General features: G+C 40.3%; 2 protein-coding genes across 2 annotated transcripts in view; one reads left to right on the top strand and one right to left on the bottom strand.

Annotated features, from left to right (window-relative positions):
- ttc38 (tetratricopeptide repeat domain 38) overlaps window positions 1–7,520 on the top strand; it is an 11,270-nt gene extending 3,750 nt beyond the window's left edge. Inside the window, exons 5-14 of the mRNA XM_046038294.1 lie at window positions 1,269–1,442; window positions 2,543–2,618; window positions 2,982–3,101; window positions 3,248–3,307; window positions 3,527–3,565; window positions 4,030–4,111; window positions 4,480–4,645; window positions 5,935–6,094; window positions 6,557–6,630; window positions 6,995–7,520. Of these exons, the coding sequence (XP_045894250.1) occupies window positions 1,269–1,442; window positions 2,543–2,618; window positions 2,982–3,101; window positions 3,248–3,307; window positions 3,527–3,565; window positions 4,030–4,111; window positions 4,480–4,645; window positions 5,935–6,094; window positions 6,557–6,630; window positions 6,995–7,082 (1,039 nt within the window). The 3' untranslated portion in view covers window positions 7,083–7,520. The remainder of the gene's footprint in view (window positions 1–1,268; window positions 1,443–2,542; window positions 2,619–2,981; window positions 3,102–3,247; window positions 3,308–3,526; window positions 3,566–4,029; window positions 4,112–4,479; window positions 4,646–5,934; window positions 6,095–6,556; window positions 6,631–6,994) is intronic.
- Window positions 7,521–7,533: 13 nt separating this feature from the next.
- tspan33b (tetraspanin 33b) lies at window positions 7,534–20,547 on the bottom strand. Its single transcript, XM_046038295.1, has 8 exons — window positions 20,452–20,547; window positions 17,061–17,118; window positions 16,445–16,572; window positions 16,189–16,263; window positions 11,993–12,088; window positions 11,489–11,617; window positions 9,103–9,264; window positions 7,534–7,714 (listed from the first exon to the last, which is right to left on the bottom strand). The coding sequence occupies exons 1-8, from the start codon at window positions 20,545–20,547 to the stop codon at window positions 7,646–7,648; spliced, it is 813 nt and encodes a 270-aa protein (XP_045894251.1). The 3' UTR covers window positions 7,534–7,645.
- Window positions 20,548–22,016: the final 1,469 nt, after the last annotated feature.

The following is a 22,016-nucleotide window of genomic DNA, read 5'->3' on the forward strand; positions in this document are numbered from 1 at the left end:
ACTCATCTCCACTACAAATAGGAAAAAGAGGCTACAATTTGCAAGAGCTCACCAAAATTGGACAGTTGAAGACTGGAAAAATGTTGCCTGGTCTGATGAGTCTCGATTTCTGTTGAGACATTCAGATGGTAGAGTCAGAATTTGGCGTAAACAGAATGAGAACATGGATCCATCATGCCTTGTTACCACTGTGCAGGCTGGTGGTGGTGGTGTAATGGTGTGGGGGATGTTTTCTTGGCACACTTTAGGCCCCTTAGTGCCAATTGGGCATCGTTTAAATGCCACGGCCTACCTGAGCATTGTTTCTGACCATGTCCATCTCTTTATGGCCACCACGTACCCATCCTCTGATGGCTGTGTGTGTGTGTGTGTGTATGTATATATGTGTGTGTGTGTGTGTGTGTGTGTGTGTGTATGTATATGTGTGTGTGTATATATGTGTGTGTGTATGTATATGTGTGTGTGTGTATATATGTGTGTGTGTGTGTGTGTATATATGTGTGTGTGTGTGTGTGTGTGTATATGTGTGTGTGTGTGTGTGTGTGTGTGTGTGTGTATATGTGTATATATATATGTGTGTGTGTGTGTGTGTATATATATGTGTGTGTGTATATATATATATATATATGTATGTATGTGTATATATATATATATATATATATGTATGTATGTGTATATATATATGTGTGTATGTGTGTATATATATGTGTGTGTGTGTGTGTGTATATATATATATGTGTATATGTGTATATATATCTGAACAAGATAGACATTTCCACTGATTTAGTGTAACAGTTTTGAAGTGTGAGCTACAGCATTAGGTCCCAATAGGGAAGAGATCAGTTTTTTTTTATCACCACAGCAGAAGAAACAGGCTGCCTGTGAATGAATGACGTCAAACCTACAAGAATGTGTGTTATTGACAATATTCATTCTTCCTAGGTTCATCTTTGTCTCCCCCCCCATGTAATGCAGCCACATGCTTTAAATCCTCACTATTCATGTGTTACATTGGGTGCCAAAGACTCTTTGTAAATTTCAGTCAGGGTCTAGCAAGTAAAATGTTTGTTTGATCTGCGGTGTCCTTTTTCTCCATAGTATAATAGGATATACTTTAATGTTGAGAAGTCATTTTGTTTCTCTGGTTCCCTCCATTCAGCACAAAGCATATTGACGTCTCTGTCACTCTTATGGTACACTCATCATGTTGTTCTTCATTGCTTCACAGAACTGTGCCTGTCTTTAACAGTGACTCATGTGTCTTGTAGGAATTTTCCCAAGGCCTGCGATGCATGGGAAGACATTCTGGTCGATCACCCCACTGATATGCTGGCTCTCAAGTTTGCCCATGATGCTTACTTCTACATGGGAGCCCAAACCCAGATGAGGGACTCTGTGGCCAGGGTGCTGCCCCACTGGAAACCACATATGCCTTTGTCTAGGTATAGAAGACAGCATACATTTCATGAGAAGCTAACCGTTATTGGTTAGAATACGCCCTTTTTATCTACAGAGGGAGTGGGTCCCCTTACGCAAGTCCACCACGTTGCGCCGCCATATTTGTACTGTTCATAGTTAATGTGTAATACTGAACATTTTGAAATTAGAATGGTGATTGTACTATGGACAAAAAAATATTAGTGATTGCAGGTTTAAAACAATTTGTTTTTTCTGGAGTAGCTCCATTAAATATGTAAATTTTATGACACAGGAAAATGCATACGCATATGCATGTATTGATATATGAATGAGATATATATATATATATATATATATAATGTAGCTTAAAAATGTTTTTTGAGTTGCAGGTGAGCAAAAACAGCCATGAAAGAAAAACAAGTATGCTGGTTAGCTGGTGGATATGAGGGAAGTGGTTCTTACTGAGTAGAGAGGGTTTCAAGAAAGTCTATTGAGGTGATGGAACCTGCAGAGTGTAATTTCTCACACACAGAGTAGACTCATCCTTCATCCTGCCATTTTGCTTGTCCTTTATGTATGACAACTTTCCGCATACTTTCTTGAACAACACATAGTCACAACACATAGTGTGTGTGTGTGTGTGTGTGTGTGGATAGATAGATAGATAGATATATGCATATAGATGTGTCAGACCAAACATCCAAATCCATTTCATATTTTAAAATTTAATGGTGACACTCATGTCTCACAACAATGATCTCTCCAAGCTATGTTTGTATTACGGAGAAAACCCCTCAGTATACTGTCACAGCATTACCACAGTGAAAATGAAAGCCGATATTCCCACTTAGTGTGAAGGCAGTTAACAGCATGGTCAAAAGTGGGTGATGGCACCCAAAAAGCTGACACCAATGTAATGATCATGTTGACTTAAAGAAAAAAAAAGCAAATTGGGGTCACTTCAAATGACTCTCATTTTATGGCCCTTAGCTATCATTGTTATTGCTTGCGGCATATTCTTCACAAAACCCGTGTCTGCTTTTCATCCTCCTAGATAAATGGAATTGAAATTGTACTTCGTAATGAGAGATTTTTTTGTGTGTGCGTGTGTTTGTGCCTTCAGCTATCTGAAAGGACTGTATTCCTTTGGTCTCCTGGAGACTCGCTTCTATGACCAGGCTGAGAAAGTAGCCATGGAGGTGAGATTTTCTTTCCATTATAGTTTGCCGTACGCACTGTTGCCATTATCGTAGCAGGGTGGTCCAGGCTGTCTGTCCCTGCGCTGATTGTGTCTGTTCAATTTGGCAGTAAGTAATTTGCTGTCGAACGCCAATAATAAGCAGCTCTCTTGTGTAAGACTCTTCTGTGATGACTGCGTAATGCATACAAGGTTGTTGTGACACGAGGGTCATTTGAAAAAAAAGATTGATAAACTTCATAGATGAAACAAAAGAGTTGAGCATGCCATTACTTTTTAATTGTCGTTTTAGCCCAGTGTAACAATGACAGCATTTTTTTTTCTGCATCTGTATTTCTTCATACGGTTAAACTCTCTTGTACAGGGCCTCGCTCTGACTCCAGATGATGCTTGGGCTGTCCACTCTGTAGCCCATGTTTGTGAGATGAAAGCAGAGGTGGACAAAGGGTTGAAGTTCATGGAGGATAGAGAGAAAGACTGGCAGGTACAACCGTAGCACTGTGTTTTTCTGATGAATCCCATCTCATCAACCTTGTACAGTTTGGGGCGGTTTGTCAAAGTTCACTGAATTAAATTACAAATTCAAATACCCTTGGGGAAAATATTTCAAAATGTATTGTTTAATTCCAGGTATCCGATGTGCTGGCCAGTCATAACTACTGGCACTGGGCTCTGTACTTCATCGAGAAGGTAAAGATTATAATGAGTTTTCTCTGTCAAAACTGTAGGAGTGTTTGTGGAACTTGTATTTATGATATCCTTTCCCCTGGGTAATTTGAAGTCTGGAGTTGATTTATATTTCAAGATTAATTTGTGTTTGCATCTGTGCGACACAATCTATCAACCTCACTTATCTCTCAAGTCTGAAATTATTCAAATTCATCTTTCTCACCTCCTCCTCCTCCACAGGGGCAATACGAAGCCGCTCTGCAAATATACGACGCTCAGGTTGGTTTGTGTTGAGAGTTTGCATCCAAACTTTAATGGCATGTCTGTCTGAGTACATACACACTTCTTTTAAGATCCATGCATGTGCCAGAACACCGAGGATGCAGACTAAAAGCAATGTGAAATCCATGTGAAGATGTTAGAGCCCCCCAATCCCCTTTACTGTCAACTGCCAAAGCTTTTATTCCCTCTAAAAATAGGAGCGACTATTTTGAAGGAAAGCCCTTTGATATCTCGTACCTTTACAAGAACATAAGAGCATAATATTACTCACACTTCCATAAATCTGAACACAACGGACATTCTTACGTCAAGTTAGCTGGAATTCATGAATGTTTAACCTCGCATCGGGGGAACCCACCAACACATAAACGTAATTTTTTAAAAACTTTAGTTTCTCTGAAAAATGTCATTCTGTGGAGGCAGTTCCATGTTACATCCTTCAGTGTCCTGTTTTTCCTAAGGTATTCAGACGTTGTAAAGCCACAGGATCCATGTTGGATACTGTAGATGCCTGTTCAATGCTCAGCAGACTTGAAATGGAGGGTAAGATACTGGATAGTATGGTGATTTAAGGAAACTGAAGGGATTTTTGATCTACCAGTCAGTCTATCAAATACAATATGAAAATGATGAGTTTGATTTAAATTCTGAAAATGGCACGTGTTGAAGACTGATTGGCCTGATGAAAGTGCTGCAGCAATTATTAAAGTGTTACTAAAGGCCTGAAGGGCAACTGCAACGTCTGATTTGAAATAATTAAAGATAGTGTAAGTGAAACTCCTAATGAGGTGAGATAATCTCAGTTATCATACCTCATTAATCTTAAACTCAAGGTGCTGTGTTTGAAATGGATATAATTAGCAGAACCTCTGCCCACATTTTTACTATATTTGTGTTGGTGCATGTGTCAGGTGTGTGCGTGAAGGACCGCTGGCGAGAGTTGCTCCAGGTAACACAGCCTCACACCGATGATCACGTGACCTTGTTTAATGACCTCCACTTCCTCATGGTGTCGCTGGGAGCTAAAGAGAGCGTGACTTCTCGGCGTCTGCTGGAGGGCCTCCAGGAATTGGCTAAGTAAGTTCACTAAACATCTCTCCCCTTCACTGCAAACCTCAACACTCTATCAGCCTTACATAAGAGCCACACAAGCCTTATGTAAAAACCGAGGCAGAAACAAGGCTGAGCGTAGGATGGCGAGAGAGAGAGAGAGAGAGAGAGAGAGGAAAGAGAATTTCGAGCTGCATTCCATCTCAGAGACCGGGGTCTTCCCTCTGCAGCAGATGTACCAGCTGCTGCTGTTTCCGTGGAGTTTTGTGGTTATAATGTGTTCTAGCATCCCTGACCACTGACAGCCTGTGCTGTCCATTTAGTCCACCACACAACCCATAGAAAAGCTGCCGTTTAAAACCAGTTCTTCAAATTGTCATGTTTTTTCAGTGTTGCATAATATAATGCAAGTCACAAGAGTTTGTGAGTGATGCACCTTTGGGACGGGAAAGCAGCTCTAGAAAGTCAATTCCTAAGAAACAGAAATGTTGTCCACAACACAGATCTACTTTGAACTAGCAGGCAAGTGATGAGGACATGTTTGAGCTTTGCATTTATTTTATTCCATCACTCACGTGTCACTTTTATTACTGTTGGTTTGGAGGGATTGCAGTTTTACACAGTCCATATTTTTGCCATAATGACATTTTACATATAGAGGCAGTGACTATAAGCATGAGGTTATCCAGGAAAGCCTCACAACCGTATGGAATCCTTTGCCTTACAGTGAAGTGAATCCTACTCAGATGTTTATGCCTTTCACAGTTCAGTAGAATAATGCTGTAAGACCATTGTCAGTCGGTAGAAATAAACCAACCTGGTGCTTGTTCTGTAGATGTTGTATGTTCATTGAACTCAAGAGTTTCTTTTATAAAGCCTAGTTGTTTTGCAAAGTTACCTGTAAATCCTAATTAATCTCCAGAGTCCCTTATTGTATGAAATTAGTATTCGAAAGTTTATTTCAACAGTTTCCTGTTTGTTTGAAATCTCCAAAAGTAAAGTTTTAAAAAAAATAATACACCACATGTATATCTTTCAGAAAGAACTACTCTTAAAAAGTATTTAATAATGGTCTTTTGTATGAATTTAATAAATGTGCAACATGTTGCTTTGTCTCTTTTCCTCATTGGTGAAACAGTTAGGTGAGTAGTATATAGGCCTAGATGAAAAATAATAAATAACAGAATAAACACCATATGCTTGCCATTCCTAAACAAATGTATACCCCAAAAACATTCCTGCACTAGTTTCTAAACCTTTTAGCTGTACCAACAAATGTCTTGTCTTTAGTTATAAATCAGTCCTTTCCTTCACAGAGAGCCAGGGGACAATCAGCAACATCAGCTGGCTGGGACTGTTGGTATACCAATGTGTCAGGCCATGATTGAGTACGACCAGGGCAACTACAATCGAGCTGTGGAGCTGCTGTACCCTTTACGCTACCGCGTGGTAGATATAGGTGGCAGTGATGCTCAGGTAAGGTCCACAGAAATAAATAACTGTGGGAAACTCAAAGCAAGTAAGACAAATGAAGCAAAATCAAGTCCAAACCAGACTGCTTTTATGCACAGTTGAAAAGAGTACAGCCTTGAGGCTTTACTTTCTTTGGATACCATTGATCATGCTGAATTATTTTCATGAGCATAACAGAAATCCCTGTTGTCGTGAAATAGGCGAGAGGCGAAGAACGCTCTGCATAAAAGCAAAAGCTTTTCAGTCAGTGGACATACTACATGGTGTGAGAATGTGGAGCACAGTGCACCAATGTATGAATAATGAATCTCTGATGGATGGAGATGGACGTTATGCATCTTATGGTCTTTGTCTTCAGAAAAAAAATGGCCCCCAAGGTGCAACAGTGTACATACATACAGTGTAAGACCAAAACATTGGGGCAGGTGTGTGCTCACTAATGGGGTTGTCCACTGTTGTTTACAGAGGGATCTCTTCAATCAGCTTCTCATTCATGCAGCCATGAAATCAGAGAATAAGCACCATCACAAACTGGGAAGGTAATGCACACAGGGATTTCATGCCAAACAGAATGGCTAAATGTTTTTGCCATCAATGTTGTGAAAATGTTTGTGAAAATCTGTTGAGAATAGATCTTGCACTATTTGAAGCACTGGATATCATCATGATACCATGTAGCTGCTGTTGGGGGGCGGGGTTCTTTAGTTGCTGTCTTTCCATTTAGATGCATGCATGCATATAGAACACAACTATAGAACGTAACTCCCATTATGTAAATGACATCCCCTTTCTGTACACCATGTTATATTTTCATTATTGATCAGGTTAACCTCTCAGCTTGAAGTCTTTCTGAATCTGTGTTCATTTCTTTGTAATGTCTTGTGCTGTGCTGAATTCCTGCAGATGTCTTCTGGCGGAGCGCGATGCCGTGAGGCCGAACTCCCCTTTGACTGATCGTCTGATGCAGAGAGCCTTGGCTCTTCACGACTAGACTGACTGCAGGGTGCGCAGAGAAGTTCCCATGCAAAAAACATTAAAGCAACACGACAATATAAGACTCCTTTACTGGCAGGATCTTGGCATTGTTGTTAAAAAATCTGAAACTTTTTAATGCGGCACTCTTTCCGATGTAGAGCTCAGTGCCCTTTTACATTGCTATTCATGTTAAGCTTTAAAAGTGAACAAATTTGCACCTTTGTCAATATTGTGATCTAATATGATTCACAGGTTGGCAGTTTGAATGATAATGTGAGATATGAGTCGACTGTTTTAGCTAACAAAACTGACTCCTCTAATCAATATAGAGCAGTGGAACTTTTATTAGCAAACATCACATTTAAATATAAATTATTTTCAGAAATAAAATCTTCATGTCAAGATTATTACAAAAACCATGTTCAAAACCAATAAATATACATTTTGCACTTTGCACCCCACTTTGATGTCCGTAGACAACGGCACGTTAACAATAAGAAATGAAACTGTGGCAGTGACATGTCAGAGGAGTACTGTAAATTCTTTTCTTCCCTCCTCTTCCCCTGTGTCGGCGCACTCTCACAACACTGAGGTAATCTCATCCTGGATCTGAGAGATCAGCATCTGGGACAGCACAATGCCTGCAATCTAGAGGACAGAAGCAACCACTTTAGATTACAGAACAGACTCTCTGTAACTGTACAGCCTGTGCCGAGCGTTTCAAGGTCCCTCGGGTGGGGTGGGGGTAGGGCAATGCTCGTTTTGTGAATTGTGTCACTTGAAATAATTGTACATTGTCATATTTACAGGATTATAACAATGTATGCACATCACTTCTTGTAGAGCTGATCACAGCATGTTTCTCACAGCGAGAACTCACACATCCGGTGGCAAACGCAGCTTTTAACAGAGCTTTTCAATAATTAACAGCTTGATTCAAATGCGGCTTGTTATGCAGACAAATCCAGTAATAGCGTTTAGTTAGGATGTGTGCAAGACAGAAAAGAGATCTTCATCATCAGATTTACCACACATCAAAGCAACTGAAATACTAATGCAATTGTTTTGACAGGGCTCATGGGTAATTCTCACGCTTCCGTCTTAGAATAATCTTTGGGGAACCAATCAGCCAGATATGAGAGCGAGAAGGATCAGGTTAAAGATCCAGCGCTAAAGCTGTATGAGAATGCAATGTGACAGTACCCGAATCAATTTGATAAGTAAGCGCACTAATTATTCAGGCAGCTTTTGATAGGAGCTAATTCAATTTCCGTGGTCAATCTAACATATTGACTTGAGTTATTAGCAGTACTTAATGCTGTGGGATGTGAGGTGTGTTGTGCAGTGGTGCTCAGTGAGTAGGAGGGAGTCATTAGTATCCTCCATTTTTAGGCACATAATCTTACATTATCACTTGCAGAGTTCTGCCGCAGTTGCACATTAACCTGCACTTTTGGTCTAGAACAGTGTAATAAATGAATAATGTGCAGTTAAAATTTCATTGTCCCATTGCGCCTAGTTATTGCTGTCTAGGTATAACCCTCCATTTTAAATCAGTTCTATCCCAATGGCCTCCCATTAACCCTACACCCTGTTGGTTTCTTTTATAATATGATTTTTATTCTATTTTTTTTTTCTTTGTACCAGGACAGCGTTATTCTATGTGACACTCTGTACTTGTGCAGGGAAGTTGTTGGACGTGCTCCAATTGATTTGTATGTGTGTTACTTCAGGAAAGGTTCAGGGTCCTGATTGATGAAGTGTTGCTGGGACTATTTCACAGCCCCGTCTAAATGCACCATGCAAGTCTGCCTTTTGAAGGGACAGGGCTCGTCAATATGTTGATTGCTACACGCTCAATGTCGTGAGCCTCCAGTTGATGCCTCTATTGACCTGTGTATGTGAGCTTATTTAGAACAAGACCCAAGTCGTTTCAACTCAGATTTGTCTGAGGTTACCAATGGCAAAGGACTGCTGGCAATTAGTGCACAGCCTGCATTGAGTGTGTGTGTGTGTGTGTGTGTGTGTGGGGTTACCTGAGGCAAGGCCAGACCCAGGGCAAGAGCCCCCACCAGCAACAGATGAGACTCGATCCACATAACTGCTCTGTCCGCACAGCCTACCGGGTAGATCAGCTTGTTTGCTTCCAGGTAGTTCTGGGTTTGAATCCCAAAACCGCACATAGTGTTGATCACTGCCTGTGCACCAGATGGACAAAGGCAAATACAGAGTCACAGTTAACAAAAGATTACCTTTTAATCCTTTTCTCTTGAACGATTGAACCTGAAACACTGGAAACAGTATTCAGAAGATACTGCTCATTCACATCTTATGTTAATTTTGTATTGCAACTATTGTGACAGCCATGGGAGAGTTTTGCAGTTGACTGTAGAATATTGGAATAAAATAAAAGAGGGAAGAAAGCAGCAAGAGAGTGATACAATCATGAACATTTGATGTGACAAGGAATGCTACTCAGTTCCTAAAGCAGCCATGCAGTTACAGGCTATGAACAGCAGGTTGCAGCACTGCATCGGTTCTTCTAGTGTTTAATTAATTGATTTTTCACCCATGTAGAAAAAGGTTGCTGTGATCCGTTTTCCGTGTAGCATGATGTCTAATCAATATTGGTGTGATGGATCTACATGCACTCTTTAGTCTTATGTCCTCATACAAACTAGAAGGAATTGTCATTGGTGGCCAATAAGCTGTACTGCTGTGTGTCTACCCAGAGGTTACACAAGCATTTTGTATGTGTTTTGTGGGCAGGTACAAATGTGTGTATTCATGCATGCATGAGTACAGTATTTACACACATACTGGTTGTGTGCTGGCATGCACCCTTATCTGCACACATTTCATTGTGTTGATTCTGTGCAGACAATATATCATAAAACCTTCATGAAAAAGGGCTTAAATTTTGAAACGGGTAAATCCCCACTGCTACCGCTGCTACTAAGGTTGGTAATTTTTCTGTGGGCTGCATGTTAGACTGCATATTAACGCTCTACATGTTGAATATGACCCCTATATCCCAGTTGGTTGGCTTCAGCTTGTGTAACTATGTTGATGCAGTTTGGATTGATTTTAAATACTTTCCCCATGATTTATTATAATATTCTGAACTCTTAAAAAAGAAGAAGATGCAAATCACCTCATGGAGCTGACTCATGACTTATTAAGACACCCAAGGTGCACTCATCATTCATGCAAGCTGCAGATTCTTCACAAGGGAGAAAGTGGGTGGTCATTATCACACCAGTTTTGCACATGACAACTTACTTCCCCCAAGGGAAAGGAAAGTAATACCAGCAGCAGTTTCTACCTGCAGATGTAGGCTTCATGATGTCTCCTCTGGGCAAAAAAATAAATGGCTTCTGCAGTTTTGACACAGTTTGTGTATCCAATGTCAAAATAATGCAAATAATGCTTCATTCCAGCATCCACAGACCACTAACGGTCTAGTATGTTGTATAGATCATATTGGATTCTAATCTTTCTAATCTTTTCTAATTAATTAAAAGCCAGCCAACTGCTGGTGAAACACTCATTAAACCTCAGGAGATTGACATTTCATTTCACTTCACTTATGCAGCCTGACATAGAGTTCATGTTAGCCCTCTTGGGAGGAAGCAGTTATTTTGTTTTGCCCCAACTAATCAGTAGTAGGGGATCTGTCCCTAGCTAGCCAGTATCATTTTCATTTGACATGGAAGCTTTAGTTGCAGTTAAACTTAGCATTTTTCATGTAAATCAAGGAAATATGTTGATTTAAGAGATGTTATCTCTAAGTCGACAACAGCTTGTACAGCTGTGTTGATCTCATCCACCCTTGTCACCATTTTTCCTTCACCGTTTTTCATGAATGTAGCTGGATAGCCAAAATAGTGTCCCCAGTCTTAATTCCTTGTAATAAACTCTGATTGGTCAGTTGTCTCTCTAACTGGAGGAAACAGCTGTCAATGGGCACAACACCAGACCTACAGTATTTGAATTTCTGAACATATCTGAGGCGTGGGCAGCAATCCAGAGGTCTGGGACCAGGCTAATGCTCTTTGCCTTTTAAAATTGCAGGAAGAATATCTGTTCAGAAGCCATTACTTTCATTTCCATCAGCATACCTACATTTGCAGTTCTCTTTTCATAGCGTCTTAACATCTCGCTCATGTTACTGAAAGACTTAGGTTATGTTGAGAACCTAAGCTGAAACTTGTAGGTGTGCACCTTGGAGCTCAGTTAGTTGCTTCACATTACTCAGAAATCTCTTTTTATATCACAAATGCTAACTTGCATTCAACCTAATATGAGTGTTCTTTGAAGCAGTGTTTATTTTTTACAGTACAGCTAATAGTTTTCCATAAAGCCTTTCTATTGGTTTGTCCACACAGTGTATGTTATGGGACCATATAGAAAAGCACGCACCTCTCCAGGAACAGGAGTGCAGCAGGAGTAAGGCACAGCACAGCGCTCGGAGCTGGGGTTCTCATGTGTACAATTAAAGTACAGGTTCCAAGACCAGTCTGTGTAGTTGTTCCACCCACAACACTTGAACTGGGTGAGAGACAGAGAGAGAGAGGAGGGCACAGTATATTTAGAAACCTGTACTGTACATCCTGCCAATCTGGGCTTCTCCCATGGGAAAACCCAGCCACTCAAGTGTGCCAGTGTGTGCAGATGGAAGAGGAATATCACACGAGGAAGACCCACAGAGTACAGGAACTGTATGGAACATGTAGGCTCTCTTGTGGCAAATCCTCAATGAGGCCAAAAATAACATGAAACACATAGCTCTGTGGTCTCTAGTTGTGATTTCCTGGTTTAGTGCTCTGACATATTCAATAAACTGCTAGATGAGATTAATTTGAATACTTGTGTAATGTGGAAAGCTACAGAAAAAAGCAAGCTAAGTGGAATTGGCCAGTGCACCTCTTTCTGGATGTAATCCATCAGGTTCTGCAGATCCAGGTCATCCCTGTAGTGTACGATGGCTTTCTTCACAAACTTTCCCAAAGCATCCCGAGTCTAAGAGAGTGGACATGGGGGAGTTTAAACATTAGAGTAATAGCTTAAATTTGACTTTGACGAGTTCTAAATAATTAAATCTGTTAAGTTTTATAACTTAGTTAAAATTGCCAGAGGTGAACTTATCTACAACTGTCTCCATAACCAGGCTCCTAAGGGCTCAGTGACATGGTGGAACCTCAGGTTTTGTGGCTCTGTTAATTACTTGCGCTACATCTATGAGGAATAAGTGTATTTTTGTGAAACACACAGACACTGGAAATTCTCAAACAACTCAAAAGGGATCATATCTGGGCTAATTTTTTGGTCGATCAGGTGGTCAGTAAGGCTTTTTTTGAATTTCATCTATTTTTACCTTTAATGTAACATACATATAGTATTTACATTCATATTGTTGCATAGCACTTTAAATCTATTTATTTATTTTTTTAATAAAATGCTGTGTAGGGACATGCTACAAATGGGCTTTTAGGCTATAAACGCTATGATATTGTGCATCTCCCTATTGAATATTCTATGCTCACATACAGTGGGGAGAACAAGTATTTGATACACTGCTGATTTTGCAGGTTTTCCTACTTACAAAGCATGTAGAGGTCTGTAATTTATTTATCATAGGTACACTTCAACTGTGAGAGACTGAATCTAAAACAAAAATCCAGAAAATCACATTGTATGATTTTTAAATAATTAATTTGCATTTTATTGCATGACATAAGTATTTGATCACCTACCAACCAGTAAGAATTCCGGCTCTCACAGACCTGTTAGTTCTTCTTTAAGAAGCCCTCCTATTCTCCACTCATTACCTGTTTTAACTGCACCTGTTTGAACTTGTTACCTGTATAAAAGACACCTGTCCACACACTCAATCAAACAGACTCCAACCTCTCCACAATGGCCTAGACCAGAGAGCTGTGTAAGGGACATCAGGGATAAAATTGTAGACCTGCACAAAGCTGGGATGGGCTACAGGACAATAGGCAAGCAGCTTGGTGAGAAGGCAACAACTGTTGGCGCAATTATTAGAAAATGGAAGAAGTTCAAGATGACGGTCAATCTCCCTCGGTCTGGGGCTCCAGATTCAAGATCTCACCTCGTGGGGCATCAGTGATCATGAAGAAGGTGAGGGATCAGCCCAGAACTGCACGGCAGGACCTGGTCAATGACCTGAAGAGAGCTGGGACCACAGTCTCAAAGAAAACCATTAGTAACACACTACACCGTCATGGATTAAAATCCTGCAGCGCACCCAAGGTCCCCCTGCTCAAGCCAGCGTATGTCCAGGCCCGTCTGAAGTTTGCCAATGACCATCTGGATGATCCAGAGGAGGAATGGGAGAAGGTGATGTCTTCCAGCATGACAACGGCCCGAAACACACAGCCAGGGCAACTAAGGAGTGGCTCCGTAAGAAACATCTCAAGGTCCTGGAGTGGCCTAGCAACTGCAAACAAAGGTTTCTGTACCAAATATTAAGTTCTGCTTTTCTGTATCAAATACTTGTCATGCAATAAAATGCAAATTAATTATTTAAAAATCATACAAAGTGATTTTCTGGATTTTTGTTTTAGATTCAGTCTCACAGTTGAAGTGTACCTGTAATAAAAATTACAGACCTCTACATGTTTTGTAAGTAGGAAAACCTGCAAAATCAGAAGTGTATCAAATACTTGTTCTCCCCACTGTATCTGTCCATATGAAATAAACATAAATGGTTAACATCCTGTATTGTACAAGCATTCTGTGGGGTGTATTGCAACAAGACAGCAGCGCGGCAGGAGCTCCTGCTGCAGTGTGACGGCTACAGGAGTGCAGCATAACGATAATAATAAAACCATCCTTCCCTCTGAGATCATTACACTCCAAATACAAAATGTTGAGCACACATGCAGTTTTTACGTTATGAGCTTGATAATTGCTTAAACTTGCTCATTTGTTTTATGATGTGATTTTTATCAGCTCCACTTGAGCTGAAAAAACAAAACTCAAGACGAAATAGAAATGAAATACATTGATTTGTTTTAATAATCTGTAATGACGATTTAAAACTAAATGAAGTTGATTCAGACATTAAAATTGTGTGCTACTTTATTTTGTTAGCTCTCATTGTCCGTTACCTTTACAGGGTATTAATGAGGCCTTGCATTGTTAATATTTAGATTTTCTATTCTCACATATAAATAGAATGTTTGAAAAATGTATTTCATGCAAATCTCCATCCTTTAAAATTCTGAAAACAAGGGGGGCCGTGGTTATACAGACTGAGTTCAGATGTAATGTATGCTAATGGGAGCGCTGTATGCTAATAAGCCGCTGAACTTTAAAATTTCATTAAGCTGGAAATGAACTTCAGTGAGCAGTTTGCTGAAGGCTTTCTGAATTGTTCACATTTCAGTCTGTGTTAGAACAGGTTATGTTGATAAATACTGTGAGCTGTATCAAAATAGCCCAAAATCTTTATCCTGAAGTAGATTTACTAAACTGTTTAAGGATTTTTCCAGCATTTCTCGTCTTTTCGTGTGGTACAGTATGCTTGTGGGCCTCGGCCACCGTCACACCTCCCCATGTCATTAGCGGCAAAGTCTCCTTCAAGGGATCTGTTGAAATGGAACATTCGGTTCCACTTTGAAGTGCTCAAGCATTTGAATCATTTAGAGAGTCAGGATGCTGGGAGGGTTGTTAAACTGCTCTGTTAAGCAGCAGGCAGTCCGGGCGCTGACAGAGAACACAAGGGAGAGGAGAGGTATCATTGGGCACCAGGCACTGATGTGAGGGAATGTTGCCACCTCTGGCTGTTGTGTTTTTATTCCCAGTGGAGCCCTAATGGGATGTTACTATAGGAGACAAGTGAATACTAAGGGGGGGATCCATCCCTCCCCCCCGGCCTCCAAATCAGTCATATACAGGGCATATACAAACATGCACTCACTGAGTGGGTTACCTGTTCTCACACAGACACTGGCACTTTTAGTCGATGATACCCTACAAAGGGTTACAAAATAATTATTTTCTAAATGGATAGAATAAAATAATCCACCACACAAAATTATGTTTATTTTTCTGACAACACTGTATTAGTGCACCGCTTGAGGCTTCTAAAATTTAATCAGATGAAACACTGAGAATGCAATATCACCTTTTGATTGATGTCTCTCAATTCCACACTACATACTATTTTAGTACAACATGTACTATCATACAAATATCTATGGTGTACTGTTTATGCAGTTAGTATACGAGACATCAAAACACTGTACCATTTTATACTAACAGGAAACAATACTCGACAGTGTTCCATTTTTTGCAACTGTAAGTAACTCCTCAAAGTCTTTTATATGTTTTTAGGAAAATAGTGTGCATCAACAGTACACTTATAATTCTGGTTAGAATACTTGCCAGAGTTATTCACAAAAACAATCATATAAACACACACAAAAACACTAATAATCCCTAATATCAGAGACAATCAATGTGCACTGAGAGGTACAGCAAGTACGGTAGGTCATAGTTGAACCATAAGGTGTGTGTAAACTGTGATGGAAGTAATTGTAGTATTTAAGCCTTGCTGACCTGTGGGTTTGTTTAAAAAACTGTCCAAATCTGTGTGTGTGTGTAAAACTGAATATAAGACCCCAAGTTGCAATAAACTGGAATAATCGTTTAAGTATTTTTTAGTCAAATCGGTTTAAGTCGGTGCGTCCTACAGAGATAACTAAGCTGTATCTTTTCTGGCAGTCTACAAAACAAACCTGAAATTTTCTGGACTTAAAGATAGAGACACTGATTTCCACTTTAGTACTGGTGTATATGTGTTTTTTTTGCTGTGTGGTACAGACATTTACAAGACATTCCCCCTGTGGGCTCATTGGGCTCTCCTGTGTGTTCTGATGCCGTGCCTTATTAAGTTGTATAAACTGGTTTACAAATGCACAGAATGTCCAAAAGCTAGGAAAGAATACACTAAATCAGTGGATCTCAGGGGCATTCATGGTTGATGGTGGGGGACACTGGAAGAGCGCTGGAGACAAAATATGACCTTGTAGTGACTATATTATAGAATGACTGCTAGTGCACGGAAGTGTCAGTATAGAGACGAGTACCTGATCAGAGTAGAAGAAGCCCAGAATTGCTATGGCCAGCTGGGTGAGGAAGACCAATATCAGGCTGAAGGAGAACTAGAATAAGAAAAGAGATATGTTGAAAACATAGTCTGACTAAGACTAATAATCATATCTGTCAGATGTGTTGTTATACATGAGATGCAAGTCTTAGCTTTGGATTAAATGTTAAATGAACTAAAGCATTGGAAGCGTAACACAGCGCCTGTATAAGTAATGTGTCTATTATGTCCATTACTGTTTTGAGGAGGCGAATGTTCTCTCGGAGGGCTCCGATGCAACCACAGAAAGTGATGAAGAACATGACCACCCCCACCACAATTAGGATGACAGCCGGATCGATCAGGAACGTGTCTCGCACCGTGTCTGGCAGAAAGACAGGAACACAATACCCCCTGTTTAGATATCTGTCCTCCTCCTACTCCTGCCGGTTTTTATTTCTATGTTTCTACCCTCCTTTCAAACCCTCCGTCACACCCTTTTTTGTCCATCTACCATATATTACGATTTAAATTCAGAAAATAATGACTCAAAGTGAAAAAAGGGTAAAGCTAAACCTCTCCAACCCTCTGAGCATTACAAGCCATTCCCTCGTGTTGGGGGAAGTTCAACGGGTGTGCGACTAAAATAGGCCGCCATCTCGCACCAGCACAGCTTGAGAGGCTGCAATGTAAGAAGGAACAGTTTATCACAGTTCTCTGATTCACCGTGAACAAAAAGCAGGAGCTAAATTGACATAACAGATTATAAAAAATTTTCACTTTCTATAGTGACAAAGGCAGTGTCTGTTTGTGAAGTGTGAAAAAGTACTTTTGTGTGTAACTGAATGAGGAAAAAGTGTGTTAGGGATGTACCTGTAGCTTTCTGGACTTTAGCATACACCCCAATGGCAACAATCAACAAGGAGAAAACCTGGGAAAAAAGTGACATTGTAAAGGTTCAACTACAAAAAGACATGAATTAAATAGCACATTGAGCAGGCCACTTATTTTCTTTTCTCTCTCATTGTTGCTCAGATCTGATGGTGTTTCATATTTTGCATAAATAACTCATCGTCGTAGTTTTGGCTGGAAAACCAGACATGGGCGAGGGTTTGGCAAGTTTAAATAAGTAATTTGACATTGTTATGAAACAAGATTATTTCCTTTCTTGCAGAGAGTTAAATGAAAAGATTCTCTCTTAATTCCACTCTCGTATCGTTCATTAAATATGAGGCCACATCCAGGCCACGTTGGGGGGAAACAGATAGCCTGGCTCTGTCCAAAAATAAAAAAATTGGCCTCCCAGCACCTCTAAAGCTCTAAATTAACATGTTTTGTCTTGTTTGTTTACTCCATACAGAAACAGAAGTGTTTAAATCGACACGTTTCCAAGGCTAGCTGTTTCCCACTAAGTCTTTATGCTAACCTATGCTAACTGTCTCCTGACTTTAGCCTCAAATATAATGTACAGACAGAGTGGTATCAATCTCACCAAACTCTATTATTATTTTTGTTGTCTTTGTTGATGTGTAATTCTTGATGAGTGCATGCTTTATTTCGATATGTGAAAAAATGTTGCTTCCAATGTGCTGTTTTGGACAGACTTTGTTTTGCTGTCAACCAGAACAGGTGCGATCAGATTAGCGACGAGGAGCCTTTCCCCATGGTGCTGAGTATGCAGAGCAACCGAGTCCGTTTATGTGTTTACGATAAACAGACAGATGGATGTAAGTGGGCAAAAAATAAACATATGGATCTTGGCTTTAATCTTCTGAATTAGGAGAGTTCGTTTTTCAGAGACAACGCCTTCAGAATTCCAAAATTCTATATTCAGTTTTTACATGAGAGTATTTGTGTACGAGTCTCCCTGTCAAGTAGAACTTGACCTTGGTTAGAAAACCATGGTTAACCCACGCTTAGCAGGGTTTTGATTATTGTAGGTAGACTATGGATAAATTTTTTCTTCAGTGCCTTGAGCTACAACAGCAGAGACAGAAGAAAAATCAGAGAAGGTGAAAGAGTGTGTGTGTGTGTGTGTGTGAGGAGTTCAGGGTGTTGATCTGTCTGAGACCTGCTTTGTGCTTTTCCTTACAAAAAATACACAAGAAAACATTACAGTAGCAAAAAAAGCTCCTACTGTGTAAAATATTGAACACAAAAGAGATGTCGGCAGCCCACACTGTGCATGCAGCAGATGAAGGGAAGAATACCTCCTTTAATGAGGTCTGAAAACAGTGACAGTATTCAGGCACAGACAGCCGTGTGTGCGCTGTAAGTAATGGTGTCGCTTGAGGAATTGTTGTAAAGCTGCTAAATATGCGAGTACACCCTAACAGAAGCTACACAATAAAACAGGTGGAAAAACGGAATTAGAGCTTCCCGTTGATTGCATTGTCAACTCTAATTTCTCAACTTTCCTTCATTGCTTTTCTCACCTTGAATAACAATATGCATGGCTTGACTTTCATTTCCAGCCTCAGATTGTGTAATGTAATGTGTGTGTGTTTGTGTGTATAGAAGAATGCCTGTATAAACATGGATTTGTTTTGTTTCTGTCTAAAAGTGTTGGATCTCTGGAGGTCATGAGGATCCATAGTTTGCTATGAAAAAGGTGTAATTTTTGTTTGGCAGCCTTCACGTCCAGCCCAATTTTTCCATGTGCTCTGGATAAGTCAATTGTTACTTTGATATGGAACGTTTTATATCCCTCACATTTTTGCATCAATCATCTGCTTTGACCAGACATTAGCTGACAAAACACAAGACATCGAGGATTCACATTTCCTTTGCAACTGCAGTGTATAAAAGATTTTTGAAAGCACAGGTTTTTTTTAAAGGATCTTCTCTGTTGTGTTGGAGTGTGTGCACCTGCAGCTCCATTTGTCAGTTTGCCACTGTGTGTGCTTATGTGAATATGGGTGACAGTATGGCAACAGCACACACACAGTGAATGTATTCCAGCTCTGTTTTCAGGCTTTTCAAAGGGATGAATCAGGCTTCTCCCGGCAGATTGTGCGCAGAGGTGAAAGCCAGCTGAACTGAGCCATGGGGACACGGGGACAAAGGCCTGATGGATTAGGGCTGCAGTGTTCACTTCTGAGCTCGTGTCTGATAAACAAAGTCAACGCAGGCAGGGCTGTGTGGCTGCTGGGGCTGCAGTTATTGCTGATTGGCTCTAAACACAGTAAGCGTGCGCTACATTCTTTGCCCCCTCGTTGTGTTTGTGTAGGATTGGATGAGCAGGGATATGATGGAGTTGTAGGTACCAGCTACAGATGTGATCCGTGTGCTCAAAGTAGTTACTATATGTAGGAAAGTGAGGGAGTCAGGGGATGACTTAATGGTGCACGCGTGTGTGAATGTGTGTGTGTGTGTGTGTGTGTGTGTAAGCAACTGCTGAGGGATTTTAACCATGTATCCATCCAGCCATCACCAACCGCTTATCCTGCGTACAGGGTTGTGTAACCATTTATCCATTTAATGTAATCTATTTCAAGAGTTACTTTTAGCTATCCTTTTCAACCATTATCCATACATTTTGGCTAACTGTTCTTCACTTGCTTGTTAACTACTTTACGTTACGCACTCTCAATCTGGGGTTCAGGTGCTGATTCAATATGTGGATTTTATTATTATTATTTTCAGATTTGTTTTGCTGCACAATCTTTCCACATACCCCCCGCAACTGCAGAAGTGACCCCTGTGGTACAAGCACCCTTGGCACTTGGTGATTCGGACTCAAATTTTCATGTTACAACACTTGGCACTTGATTCGGTCAACTATGGCTTTCAAGAAACAGTACTTGACAGAAAATATATAGAAACATTGAGATACAGACTACAAGCAGGCTTACACAGTTGCCAGGCATTTTGTAGTTCAGTATGAGTCAGTGCTCCACTGATTTGATAGGAATGCACCACAACATTTGCTACAGTGATGTATGAGCAATCTGAGCATCCATATATAACTGTAGTAAACTTAAAATAGGTAGCAGCGGGGAGGCTAGGTGCTCCTGCTGTTTGCAACTCTGGATACTATGTGAATTGTATTCCTTCATTTATTATTTATAAGCTTTTTTTCTTTTGCCTTTCTAGTTTGGCTTCCTTCCTTTTTTAAGCAGATGTGGCATTTTTGGAAAGCTACAACCTCCTGATGGCTAGTGATTTGTATGCTTAGAAATGTATGTATAATACATAACAGCTGTGATATGGCGTCTCTATACTACACAGTGTAATAGTGCTCTCTACCTACTACTCTACTTACCCAAAATAAGAAGCTGAAGAAGAAGAGAAAATATCTGATCCAGGGGTTGACGAAGGAGAATGTCTCAGCTCGGTTCAGATTCTGCTTCCTGTCCATTGTTGGTGTTTTTACAGTCACGCAGAGTGTACAGCTTTACTTCAAAACAGTCCCCAGATCCAGACCCACCTCGCAGATTCTCAGCTGCCATGTGAATCTGTGAGGAGGGGGCCGTTTGCCGGGTATGTGGGTGTCAGGCTGGCTAAAAAAGGTGGGCGCGTTGGCGGTGACGCTCCCCCGCCATACTGGTAAGGCCCAGAACTGTCTATGTAGACATACGGGTCAGATTACACAAAAATTATCTCTGGCTGACTGCAGCTGAATGGCCTAGGAGCTTTGGAGTATTGTCAGCTGGCTGCTAGATTGTAGACCTTCTTTCACCTCCATGCACTCTTGCTGACTTTCTCTGTCACCTCAAAGTTAGCTAGATCCTGTATTATAGGCCTACAAACATTGCCCTTGTGTTTCAAAATTAATGTTTATTGCTTCTGAAAGGCTTGTTTTCTAGTCTACAAATTACAGCTTCAAAGAGAGACACTCTCCTGCCAGGAATAGATCAGAATGACAGTTGACAAAGGCTGGACAATGACATATTTGAGAGGAAGGACATCTAATGTAGTTAAATGACATCAGGCCGATGTTTCCGATGTGCTGTGTCTGTTTGTGCTTGACAGTGAATATGCTGAATTTCAGCCAAGTAACACTCAAATGAATCAAGAAGCAAAAATGTCAGGCCACTTATTCTGTAATGAGATTTAGATGTAAAACTCAATTGATAATCGTCTGGCAAAATGGATCAGCTGTCAGACTGACCGGAGGGATTATCTGAGGATAGAGTACAGGAAAAGAAATCATGCGACTATAAAGTTAATGTGAATGTATAAAAGATTTAGTGTTGGGTCTTTTCTAATGCTAGCTTATAATTCATAAATGTAGTCCATATCTGTCCTTGGCAATAGGGATACTATATGTGAATACTTAATCACAATTTCTTTTTTATTTAATCATTACATCAAGTATCTCTTGTGGAGTACCACTGTGCCTTTCGAGGTACATGAAGACTTAATGAGATTGATCTCTCCTTTTTAGACAGGATAGGGCTCTGTTTTTAGTCCCAAAGGTGCTTAATTGGGAAGTTTGCCCTTCCTAGTCGTGCAACATTTTACTTTACCTTTTGTGTTCTTTAAAGAAATAGTTCAACTTCTGCTGAGTTAGATAAGATTATTTCTACCCTGTCATGTCTGTACAGTAAATATGAAGCTTCTGCCAAACATACCTTCCATCCATACATACATTATCCATTTGGCTACTGCCAGACTGGAAACTAGACGAACCAAACCCCCAGTAAAACCATAATGGGTTGTTTTTATACTAACAAAATATAACATGTTATTTAATGAGCTTTAGAGGTGTAAGTAGATAGATTACCTTTAGCAGTGGCAGGTCAGGCCCATGGCATAGGTGACAGAGGCGGTTGCCTAGGGTGAAAAATATCAGCGGGCGCCGCAAGAGAAATTTTTTGACTAAGC

Source organism: Micropterus dolomieu, linkage group LG22, assembly GCF_021292245.1.
Source record: "Micropterus dolomieu isolate WLL.071019.BEF.003 ecotype Adirondacks linkage group LG22, ASM2129224v1, whole genome shotgun sequence".
Taxonomy (NCBI): Eukaryota; Metazoa; Chordata; class Actinopteri; order Centrarchiformes; family Centrarchidae; genus Micropterus; species Micropterus dolomieu.